The sequence below is a fragment of the Oncorhynchus tshawytscha genome, linkage group LG08 (assembly GCF_018296145.1).
Source record: "Oncorhynchus tshawytscha isolate Ot180627B linkage group LG08, Otsh_v2.0, whole genome shotgun sequence".
Taxonomy (NCBI): Eukaryota; Metazoa; Chordata; class Actinopteri; order Salmoniformes; family Salmonidae; genus Oncorhynchus; species Oncorhynchus tshawytscha.
The window spans coordinates 62,181,400-62,193,871 of NC_056436.1; the positions used below are offsets into that span (position 1 = coordinate 62,181,400).

At 41.9% G+C, this 12,472-nt stretch overlaps 1 protein-coding gene across 2 annotated transcripts; it reads right to left on the reverse strand.

The window, feature by feature from the left end:
* Positions 1–180: 180 nt before the first annotated feature.
* Positions 181–8,740, reverse strand: LOC112256150 (ubiquitin-conjugating enzyme E2 D2). 2 transcript variants are annotated; one of them, XM_024429170.2, is made up of 8 exons: positions 8,416–8,740; positions 2,536–2,599; positions 2,335–2,366; positions 2,160–2,237; positions 1,926–2,031; positions 1,714–1,807; positions 1,517–1,566; positions 181–1,154 (listed from the first exon to the last, which is right to left on the reverse strand). In XM_024429170.2, exons 1-7 carry the CDS (start codon positions 8,437–8,439, stop codon positions 1,518–1,520), a joined length of 447 nt encoding a protein of 148 aa, XP_024284938.1. In that variant the 5' UTR covers positions 8,440–8,740; the 3' UTR covers positions 181–1,154; position 1,517. The 2 variants fall into 2 exon arrangements, with proteins under 2 accessions (XP_024284938.1, XP_024284939.1); XM_024429171.2 differs by lacking the exon at positions 1,517–1,566 and having other exon boundaries at positions 8,416–8,738.
* Between the last annotated feature and the right edge of the window lie 3,732 nt (positions 8,741–12,472).

Below are 12,472 nucleotides of genomic sequence, written 5' to 3' on the forward strand. Positions count from 1 at the left end.
TACTACATCGTAAGGTCCATAGCTGCTCTAGTCAGTCATGGGGTCATGGGGGGGCCTATAAATAACCCCACAGTTGAGGGCTTCTCAGCATTCCCAGAGGCATATCGTTTGCTACTTGTAATGCGATCAACAGCCCCAATGCATCTCCATATATTTAAAAAGTAGTGCTGCTACAAAACAGGTATTTGTTCAACTTTATTGAGAAAAAAAAGTAGCCATTAAATAGCAGAGCTATTAGTTGATCCATCAGCCATTGAGAACTTTGAATAACGTATTCAGTGCAAAAGAGAACAGTGTTATGGATGATGATTAACTAATGGCTCCACATTCTAAGAACAAAAAGTAACAAAATATCAAAGTGAACACATTTGCTCTCAATCCATTCTCAGCAGCACAAACCAATTATTTATCTTATTAACATGCATAAAATATTTCTTATTTACTTCAGCAATTCTCCATTCAAAACAGTTAAGATTCACCCATTTTGAATGTTAAAGTTTTTGTGCATCTCTGATCTATCGATTCCTGCGTCATTCAATGTGTATCTGAGCTATTGCCGTTCAATCAGGCCGGTATGACAAGTTTTGCACCGGCTGTATTTCTGCCTGATGGAACGGTAGCTCAGATACACATGGAATGATCCGGGAATCATTAGAACATTCAAAATAGGTGAATCTTAACTTTAAGATTAAGTGTATGATATTCACAGACATCAGTTCTCTAATGCTATTGGAAAAGTGTGATTGAACCATGTTGATTCTCTCAATACAGAAACGGTGGCATTGAGAATCTTTATTTTTAGTTGGCACCTCCTGCGTGAATTCAGAGCAATCAAGAGCTCTTCAAAGTGGCTGTGGTTGGCTTTATACAGACATGCTTCACTGAGAGTTCAGAGCAATTGGCATATTTTGTAAAGGGGAAAAAAAGGGCTATTGGAGACATTTGTCTTTGTTAAGAGGATGTGAATACATTTAGGGGGGCAAAACAAAGAATCAATTACTGTTATTTGCTGATGGTAAGGGGTTGCGGCCAAATGGGCAAAAAAACAAACAGTAATTTATAGTTTTTTCCCAGCTATAATGCAAGTTGATACGACCATGACCGATTATCACATGGCGTACTTCTGAGTCCATTCCCGGGCTATTCTGTTGTACCTGTGGAAAAGTAACAGAACATAAATCAATCCACAATAGACTAGGGGTGGAGCTTCAAGAACAACGCCATGCCTTACAACACAGTAACTACCCAAGATAAACCTGAGATGCATGATGTTCACACACAGAATACTCTCCTCCCATAGTCCCACCAAAATGGCATTCAATACTGTCAAACAGTCCAAGACAGACAATCAGACACTGGGAATACAGGTCAGAGCAAAGCCACCATCCACCAAGGCAAATGTACTTAGAGTGGCAAAATATGTCAGCCTCATTGAGTTAGTTGAAGTGCTGTCAACAGTATAAATGTCAGAACCCACAACAATGTCCTCTCCCTCGACGATGCAGGGCAGTCTTACCCTAAAGCATAGCGTACTTTTCTGTCCATTCTCTCGCTAGTCTATTATACCTGATGCAGAAGGAAAAGTCCTATATTATAAGTATCTAGATCTAATATTATAGGGTATAACTCACTTTGCACCGATCTTCTTCAAGCCTTTGGATCAAAAAGTTGCATAATATTTTTCACAAAATGATTAGAGTACAATATACTAACTTTTCCGTATCTGTTTTGTAGATACGGGCGATCTCTGGCACTAACGGGTCGTCAGGGTTGGGGTCACATAAGAGTGAACAAATGGACAAAAGTACTGAAAGGGAGATTAAAAAGAAGGATTAGGAGTGGATCTTAGGCATGTGAATCGAAATTAAGTCAAGGTAAAAATGAGTAACACGAAGGGCACAAAGAATGGAAAAACGACACCCTACCTTTAGAGATAGTTAATGCTGGAGACCACTGTGATCTCAAAATATCCAGGCAGATGCTGCCGTTACTGTTAATATTTGGGTGATAAATTCTTGTGGTGAACGCAAGCTGCAATGAAAAGGTTGGAGGAGCAATCAAACACATTGATCCACGGAAACCTCATTCCTCAATCTTCCACATGCATCAAGACAACTTCAATTGTAAAAGAACAGAGGAACAAGAGCAGAAATAATTACCTTAGGTGGTTTGAAGGGATAGTCTGTGGGGAAGTGAATAGTCAGGAAAAAAACACCACCTTGGTATGGGCTGTCATTCTGAAAAGAAAACAGAATTACATCTCAACAGTCACACTGAGCAGCCAAAGCAACTTCAAATTCATCAAATGGAGAAACACTTTATAATGATACTCACAGGCCCCATAATTGTAGCTTGCCAATGAAACACTGCCAAAAAGAAAGGGAGACAGTTGAGGAATGTTTCAGATGCCTTGCTATTGATCATTTATTTATGCACTTTGAGATTATTCTGTATAATGAAAAGCGCTTAACAAATGTAATAAATTAAGAATTATTATAATGTTAGGTTTAATACAAGTGCTCAGTTTGGCCTTACTGTCGTCTCCAACCGGGCCAGCGGAACACTGTGCAGGAGGGTCCCTGCCCAGGTCGTTCAGCTCCTGAAACAGAGAAACCAAACCAGGACACCATCAGCCTACTGTTCCCCTTCCATGTACCAACACTGTTAACTCATCATTGCTACTGCAGACCTCACAGCCGTACTTGGAAGAGCATTTGCTTTGCATTTACATTGCTGGCGTTGCAATGTGCACTGCACAGGAAGTACTTTTAAAGTTTAATTAGAGAGACTGATGAAAAGAGGAATCCATTTTATAACGACTGTAGCTCAATGATTAGTCTTGGCCATAATGAAAGTGGGCAGTGACTAAACAGTTTCTTGTATTGCAGTGATTGAGCATATGGTATCTTGCAGAGCCCCGTCAGAACAAGCACTTCAGGACAACAGATCAGGTAAGAACTTCTTGGGCCAATAGTGATACTGTCTATATTGCATGTGGGTCCGAGAGACATGAGGGTGAGAATGTTAGTCATCGAATAGACCAGTAAAATAGGTGCACGCCTTGAGCAGGCAGGAAGCTGTGGGCTGTGTTGCCGTCAGGCAAAGTTAGTGTCAGTGCGAAGCTGAGCTAAAGTACAGACACACACAGCCGTCACTCAACCTGTAACAGCCTGTGTTGACATGGGCATAGGCTTCCTCCCCCATGGTCAACTAACGGGTTAGAAAAGGTCAAAATTGTACTATTATGTAAATACAGACCTGCTATATCTCAGTAATAAACATAGGTCTGCATAGACTTGAATGATGCGTATGCGAGTCCAGGAAAATAATTAAACGAGAGTGTAGTGATAGTCCCAACTTTTCACAATGGATGAGGCCTATCCCTGACAACTTGTGGCAATGTCTCAAACACCCAAGTCAGAATGTGGATTGGCCTGACCAGTGCTACACTGGAGGGAAAGATGACAGCAGCATTGCTGACAGTAGCTAGGTTTCCATAAAATCTGAAACAGATTTATGCTAAAATTATATAATAAGCTTTTTTTTTATATGCACATTTCCCACCAGAGTTGTTTCCATCAGACTGACTTTGTTGCGGATTAAAAGGCAGTGTGTGATGACAGGGCACATAAAAACACTTTTGTGCTTAAGTTTTTGTGTACTGAAAAAAACAACTAAATAACTTGTTTGTGTATCCATTGAATTTTACACCACCGATAGTGTTGTCACAAACTGTGGCAATAGATGGCAAACTTGGCCAATCTGGTTTTCACGCACGTTCTCAAGACAACAGTTTGCTCCAAAAGTGGATACTGGACAGGGTAGGTTATGACATGGATAAGAGCAAGATCTTTTTTACTTGTTAATTGGCAGCTAAGCACCGATCATCTTGTCACTAGCATACAAATCTTATCAGCATTTATTTGTCGTAAACATGAGGTAATTCTCCATCTACAAAATCGGGTGAACCACTAAGAAAAATTACAGCACTTTTTGTACATAGTGCCTCCATTTTAGGGGACCAAAAGTATTGGGACAAATTCAATTGTGTGTTAAAGTAGTCAAAAGTTTAGCATTTGGTCCCATATTCATAGCACGCAATGACTACATCAAGCTTGTGACTGCAATTTTTGGGGGATGCATTTGCCGTGTTTCAGATTATTTTGTGCCCAATATAAATGAATGGTAAATAATGTATTGTGTCATGAGAGGCAGTCCCTGTCATTGTAAATAAGAATAAAATGTTTCCAAAACACTACCATGATTAGAGCTAGTCCTGAATGAATCGTGAATAATGATCCGTGAGAAAGTTAGACGCACAAATATCATACCCCCAAAAACGCAAACCTCCTGTTATTGTGATGGTTAGAGGTTAGCATGTCTGTTTGTGGCCCGCCTGTTAGCTTGCACGATTCTTGCCAGTCTCTTTCGACCTCTCATCAAAGATGTTTACGCCCACAGGACTACTGCTGACTGGATGTTTTGTTTGCCGCACCATTCTCAGTAAACCATAGCGATGAGCTTGGATTGTGATCGACTGGTTGATCTCCAAAGCATTCCCAGTCTGTAAAAACAACCAACGATAAAGCCTAGAGTTCCAATTTGTTTTGCGCTGCTGCTGGTAGATGCACTTGATTCAGTAGCCATAGCACCGGGAAGGTAAAAGTGTTCCCATTTGAACCATTTCATGGGTCTAAAAAGGTAGATCTCCACCTACACGGCAGGCCCAGCAAGCAAATCAAGTGCACCCATAGGCCTACCGCTGGCCAATCAGATAGCTCAAATCACTGTGTATGCACAGGAATCAAACCATAGACTATAAAAAAACCTTGAACACACAGCAAAGTTGATATTGTGAGATTTCAAAACCATGACTAGAGAGAGACAACAAAAACAGCAAAGACTGTTTTACATCCCAGGTTTACTAATGCTCCCAGGACACAGCTTGGGGTAAAATTAAGACCCTCGATATTTATTGGAAAGGAGCCTCATGCTCATCACTGTCCACTTTCACCACCCTGTGCATGCTTTTCAAGTCGCAGTGGGAGGACCACACAACATAGCATCGCATAACTGTAAATTTACATCAACATGGTTATTCTAGCAACAATTGTGCCAGAAATTGCTTCCACCACAAGTCGTAGCATAATTCTTTTTACAGACAAAAAGATAACTCCAACAGTTAACCCAAGTGTTTTTCTCTAAATCACAAGTCAAATTGCAACATTTTGTTAAAAATAAGGCCCAGATTACTTGCCCATATCGTGCAGCCCTACGTGCAGTGTAGAAATGATCTCAAATACAGAAATTGATGAAAATTGACTTTTTTGGTGTTGAAGTTGAATTGAACAATATAAAACAATCAGAATAGAGAAAGACCCATTGAAATCACATTGTTTTTGTGTTGCCACCCTAGGGTCATGCACTACTCATTAAGCAAATGTATAACTTTTACTATTAAAAAACGAAATACTGTCTTTTTTTTCAATACCGTGATATAATATTTTGCCCATATTGCCCAGCCCTATAGTAAACCAGAGTTTACATGCATCGTCCTGCATGTTTAGGCCTACATTTTGTTGCTGGTTTAATAAACTATGTTGGGTTCAATTCAGTTCAATTGTGTCAGTAAGTTTAAAACAGGAACATCCCATTCTAATAGGTTGGTTATTAGGCTATACCTTATTTGTACAGTAACAACCAATGTTTCCCCTTTATTTTTCAGGCAGGCCTCAAAGGGCTTTGAAGCAACATCCAGGGTTACGAACAACTTATTTTTAGGCACAGGGCCTGTCCCACTCAATGTGAATATAAAGCTATCTGGAAGCATAGGCCCACATTTGTTTACACCTATTCAAACTGAATGTTTGTAAGCTAGGCATAATGTAAAATAACACTGACACCCAATTTGCTAATGTTTCAAGGGTACAGGCTACTACAGCAATGTAATGTTGGAGACTTCATCCATGATGTTTTAATGTTTGCCAATTACAATCAAATATGCATTCTTTTAGATTAATGCCATGGCCCTGTAACATTAAAAGCAGAGAAGCTACAGTGGCTTGCGAAAGTATTCACCCCCCTTGGTATTTCTCTTTACAACCTGGAATTAAAATTGATCTTTTGGGGGGGGGGGTTGTGTCATTTGATTTACACAACATGCTTACCACTTAGAAAATGCTAAATATTTTTTTCTTGTGAAACAAACAAGAAATAAGACAAAAAAAACAGACAACTTGAGTGTGCATAACTCATCACCCCCCCCAAAGTCAATACTTTGTAGAGGCACCTTTTGCAGCAATTACAGCTGCAAGTCTCTTGGGGTATGTCTCTATAAGCTTGGTACATCTAGCCGCTGTGATTTTTCCCTATTCTTCAAGGCAGAACTGCTCCAGCGCCTTCAGGTTGGATCGGTTCTGCTGGTGGACAGCAATCTTTAAGTCATACCACAGATTCTCAACTGGATTGAGATCTGGGCTTTGACTAGGCCATTCCAAGACATTTAAATGTTTCCCCTTAAACCACTCAAGTATTGCTTTAGCAGTATGCTTCGGGTCATTGTCCTGCTGGAAAGTGAACCTCTGTCCCAGTCTCAAATCTCTTGAAGACAAACAGGTTTCCCTCAACAATTTCCCTGTATTTAGCGCCATCCACCATTCCTTCAATTGTGACCAGTTACCCAGTCCCTGCCGATGAAAAACATCCCCACAGCATGATGCTGCCACCACCATGCTTCACTGTAGGGATGTTGTTCTCAGGTGATGAGGTGTTGGGTTTGCGCCAGACATAGTGTTTTCCTTGATGGCCAAAAAGCTAAATTTTAGTCTCATCTGACCAGAGTACCTTCTTCCATATGTTTGGGGAGTCTCCCACATGCCTTTTGGTGAACACCAATACATGTTTGCTTATTTTTTTCTTGACACTTTCCGTAAAGCCCAGCTCTGTGGGGTGATACAGTTTAAAGCGGTCTTATGGACAGACACTCCAATCTCCGCTGTGGAGCTCCTTCAGGGTTATCTTTGGCCTCTTTGTTGCCTATCTGATTAATGCCCTCCTTGCCTGGTCCGTGAGTTTTGGTGGGAGGCCCGCTCTTGGCAGGTTTGTTGTGGTTCCATATTCTTTCCATTTTTTAATAATGGATTTTATGGGGCGCCGTGGGATGTTCAAAGTTTCAGATATTTTTTTATAACTCAACCCTGATCTGTACTTCTCCACAACTTTGTCCCTGACCTGTTTGGAGAGCTCCTTGGTCTTCATGGTGCTCCTTGGTCTTCATGGTGCTGCTTGCTTGCTTGGTGGTGCCCCTTGCTTAGTGGTGTTGCAGACTCTGGGGCCATTCAGAACAGGTGTATATATACTGAGATCAGGTGACAGATCATGTGACACTTAGATTGCACATAAGTGGACTTTATTTAACCAATTGTGTGACTTCTAAAGGTAATTGGTTGCACCAGATCTTATTTAGGGGCTTCATAGCAAATACATAGGCACCCACCACTTTTCCGTTTTTTTCTTTTCATTTCACCAATTTGGACTATTTTCTGTATGTCCATTACATGAAATCCATTTAAATTACAGGGTGTAATGCAACAAAAAACGCCAAGAGGGATTAAATAGTTTTGCAAGGCACTGTAATAGGGTGTTTTTAACGAGTGACTACCTTCTCTGGCATTTTTATCTTGACTTCGGGCGTCACAGTCAAGTGTCAGTGCAATCATGACATCGCTCTAAACCAATATTAGGAGAAGTGTTGAATGTATTACTTTGTTTGGGGACACAGCAATTACACTATTTTACTTAAGTAATAATTACCACAGTAGCTATGTATATTTCTATGCTAGAATTTCGGAATAGATACCAGAAAATACCAAGACGAGGATGACACTAGACTTGGCCAGCTTGAATGACAAGGTTTATATTTCCAGCAAGATACACCAAACCGAATTCTGCCACGAGTTGGTGGTAGTGGTATGTAATAACAACCATATCCTCAATCTCATCAGGTTTCACCATGACTTGTTAATTAGTTAACAAGCACCAGAAAGTTTAGGGGATAACGTTACTAGCTAACAATGACACCGACTAAGCTAACGTGAGACGATTAATATAATTCGGATTCTAAGCTAACGTTACTGCCAGCTAGATTCTGAATTAATATTTAGCTCACTTTAAACTAGCTAACGTTAGCTTAACTACTTAGCTAGCTAAGATACTAGGCCATGCTACTGCAAGCCAAGCTGGCTAACAACCAAATAAGCACGCTTGTTATAGCGAACTTGCAACTGCTCACTGTACGACGCGTTACATAGCTAACTAAAACGACAAAAAAATATATACATTCTACCACATGACCTATAACATCACTAACTTATTTAGCTGTGTTTACGGCAAAGACTCAAACAACAATCAATTTACCTTGTGAATTCGTTTTAAGGCCATTCTGCTAGTGCGTAGGGACCGGTTGTCGAAGATAGAGCAAAGGCTAGCTACGTGATGCTAACTAGCATATAGCAATTAGCTGTAGTGTACGGCGATCTACACTGGCTAGCTTTACATCAACTCACAATATTACTTTTATAGTTGATAAACAGGTATCAATAGATGTACTGGTATTTTCGCTTTTCCTTGGTCGACAGCCTTTAGCTGCTTTGACTGCACTGGTATTATAACGTTTCCGATACGTTAGCTCGGCTCGTTCTTCTGGTCACGACTGTGAAGTGAGCGATATTACCGATGAGTTGAATCAGCGGTTCGCCTTCATAATAAAAGTTATGCATTGAAACTATACAAATAGTCGAATCATGCCACAATTGGACTAAACCCAAACGAAACAAATCACAGAAGTATGTACAGAAGTCAAATAATAAATTATGCACTGGTGTTATTTGTGTGCATACAAATGATATAATAAATTGCTAAAACATATATGACCACCAGCATTAGTCGAGAGAAGAGAACGTGAAGAGAAAGTTGATAAATGTATAAAATCTGAAGGAGAGTGGTTTCACTAAATGTTTCCCTGTGACCAGATATGATAAACCCAATTCAGACTGCCTTTTCTGTTCAATCCTATGCCATGTAGTGAGTTTAAAATTAAGATTGCTGCATGCGTCTTGTTGTGTATCAGAGCTGGCATGTCTACTATAGAGAATATTCAAACAACAAGGGTTGAGGGCATTACTTTGCTAACTTTTTTATTTTTTATTTAATTTTACCCCTTATTTCTCCCCAATTTCGTGGTATCCAACAACTCCTGTATGGGCTCGGGAGAGACGAAGGTCGAAAGCCATGCGTCCTCCGAAACACAACCCAACCAAGCCGCACAGCTTCTTTAACAAAGCGCGCATCCAACCCGGAAGACAGCCGCACCAATGTATCGGAGGAAACACCGTGCACCTGGCGACCTGGTTAGCGTGCACTGCGCCCGGCCCGCCACAGGAGTCGCTGGCCAAACCCTCCCCAACCCGGACGACGCTTGGCCAATTATGTGTTGCCCCACGGACCTCCCGGTCGACTGCGACAGAGCCTGGGCGCGAACCCAGAGTCTCTGGTGGCACAGCTAGCACTGCAGTGCAGTGCCCTAAACCACTGAGGCTCTTTGACCACTAGACCACTGAGGCTCTTTGACCACTAGACCACTGAGGCTCTTTGACCACTAGACCACTGAGGATCTTTGCTAACTTTTTAACCCAATGGGAGTATTAACTCATCCTGTCCTTGATAGGGGATTCCCGAAGAAAGTGGGCAGCTAAAACTGGGGGCCCAAAGTCAGAGGAGAAAGGTTTTGAACCCTGAGAGATGAACGGAGCCGTCTCCCTGAAGCAGAAACCAGGACACAGAGAAGACGAGAGTTAGTGTGCGTGTGTGTGTGTGTGTATGTGTGTGTGTGTGTGTGTGCAACATACATTTATATAGTATCTTCCAAGATCCCAAAGACTCTTTGCACAATGAAGTGAGCAGCATTAAATAGAGCAGAAAATACACCTAAAGGAGGACTCACAAACATGGGCGCAGTAGGTTGACTGGGTTGGTTGAGGTCACATGAAGCAGCAGGTTGGTTGGAGTTACTTGGAGCAGCAGGTTGACTGGGTTGGTTGAGGTAACTTGAAGCAGCAGGTTGACTGGGTTGGTTGAGGTCACATGAAGCAGCAGGTTGACTGGGTTGGTTGAGGTAACTTGAAACAGCAGGTTGACTGGGTTGGTTGAGGTAACTTGAAGCAGCAGGTTGACTGGGTTGGTTGAGGTCACATGAAGCAGCAGGTTGACTGGGTTGGTTGAGGTAACTTGAAACAGCAGGTTGACTGGGTTGGTTGAGGTAACTTGAAGCAGCAGGTTGATTGGGGTTACTTGAAGCAGCAGGTTGACTGAGGTAACTTGAAGCAGCAGGTTGACTGGGTTGGTTGAGGTAACTTGAAGCAGCAGGTTGACTGGGTTGGTTGAGGTAACTTGAAGCAGCAGGTTGACTGGGTTGGTTGAGGTAACTTGAAGCGGCAGGTTGACTGGGTTGGTTGAGGTAACATGAAGCAGCAGGTTGACTGGGTTGGTTGAGGTAACATGAAGCAGCAGGTTGACTGGGTTGGTTGAGGTAACTTGAAGCAGCAGGTTGACTGGGTTGGTTGAGGTAACATGAAGCAGCAGGTTGACTGGGTTGGTTGAGGTAACATGAAGCAGCAGGTTGACTGGGTTGGTTGAGGTAACTTGAAACAGCAGGTTGACTGGGTTGGTTGAGGTAACATGAAGCAGCAGGTTGACTGGGGTAACTTGAAGCAGCAGGTTGACTGAGGTAACTTAAAGCAGCAGTTTGATTGGGTTGACTAGGGTTCAGTAAATCACGTACAGACATGCATAATATTAAAACAATCCTTCAGATACATTTAAAATCCTTTCAGAACTTGCCACAGACAACCATAGAGATGAGGCTTTGTATTTGAATGTACGTCATGATAGTAAACCAAAGGGGGTGCCTGTTGATCCACGGCCTGTCATGGTGTGGCAGCAGAGTTGTCAGGTTTGGCTGCCTGCTTCTTATAGCAACACTTCTTCACATACCAACAACATACAGCCACCACAGCAGAGAATAAGCAGAAAACACTCATATAAACCCATACAGGCATAGGTGTGAGACGAAATGAGTGAGAGAGAGACAGACGGAGAGAGAGAATTTGTTCATTTCAAGAAGCTTACATCCTTATTACAAGTTTACAACCCACATCGGATACCCCATCAAAGACAATGTGTATTTGTCTGAAGTATTGGTAACAAAGAAATAATGTCCATTGCCAATCTAAGTTGATACAGAGCAAGAATCTCACTCACCACCACTCCTCAGCTTCACCACCAGGGCAAGGTTGCCATACTGGTCTGTCAGCTCAAACATGCCTGATTCATAGCGTGCCAGATCCCTGATCTCAAGGTACACCATCGGAACCTTGGAGTCCAGGTGTGAAGGTGATGCTACACAGGGTGGGGTCCAATGGGAAGTTCATCTTGAGGTCCTTGCCCTCAAGTTTATTGTATTCCTCCACCCATTCTGAAAGGCAGGATGGGTAAGACTATATCTGGATAAGAGGGCCAATATAGTGAAGGGTAGATATTCTAAGGATGTCCCTGGTCTTGCCATTGTTAAACATGAGAGAAAACATACTCTCATCCTTCTCTGTCACATCTGGCACCTCAAAGATCTTGGTGGTTGTGTACCATGGGTCCTTCAGCTGAAGATCAGAGGGACAAAAACACATCCTGAAAATCCTCTAAATATCAGTGGTGAGTGCTGAATGGAAACTAATCAGGCTCCAACCATTTAATTTGGACCTTTGGCTAAAGTCACACACACACACACACACACACACCACATAGTAGCCTGGAGTCAAGAGCATTGGGGAATGGGGGGCCTAGTTCACATACGATAGTTAATTTAAAACTGCTCCCCACAAGTCTCCTGTGTTCCGGGTGGTGAATTGGGGTGAAGAAGAGTTGGGTTTGGTAAAGACCACTGTAAATATCCTGTGTCATCTCATAGGTATCACCCCAGCACACATCAGCCGTGATGAGCTGAGCCAAGCCTGAAGAGAAAGCAGGACATGTAAAGGGAGACACACAGAAGGGAAACAGCAAGATGGACAGAGACAGAGGAGCGAGAGAAAGAGAGAGATGAGGTGGAGATTGCGTTCACTGACGGTGAGGAGCTGTGACTTGAAGCAGTATTCAATGTCAATTCAATCAGGGTATTACATTTATTTGACACAGACATTTACTATGCAGGTAGATGTTACCTACCGTCAGTTTCCCCTATATTAATTGAGCAGCAGAGTGCCGCGACTGCATAATCGTTGTCGCCACTTCAACAAATATGATACAAAAATTATAATAATGAAAATCATTTTAGATATGCTATATTTTTTTACAAGTTAAACTAGAAAAGATAATGGAGCTTTATATGTATAAGATCATCAGAAGTTCAAGTAACAACCAC

Bases quoted from the DNA above. Each gene is read 5' to 3' on its own strand.
- LOC112256150 (XM_024429170.2), bottom strand. From the start codon at position 8,439: ATGGCCTTAAAACGAATTCACAAG. The intron at 2,600-8,415 runs GTAAATTGATTG...TCTCTGTTTCAG, and splicing joins CCTTAAAACGAATTCACAAG to GAGCTGAACGACCTGGGCAG. The intron at 1,567-1,713 runs GTTAGTATATTG...CTTCTGCATCAG, and splicing joins TACAAAACAGATACGGAAAA to GTATAATAGACTAGCGAGAG.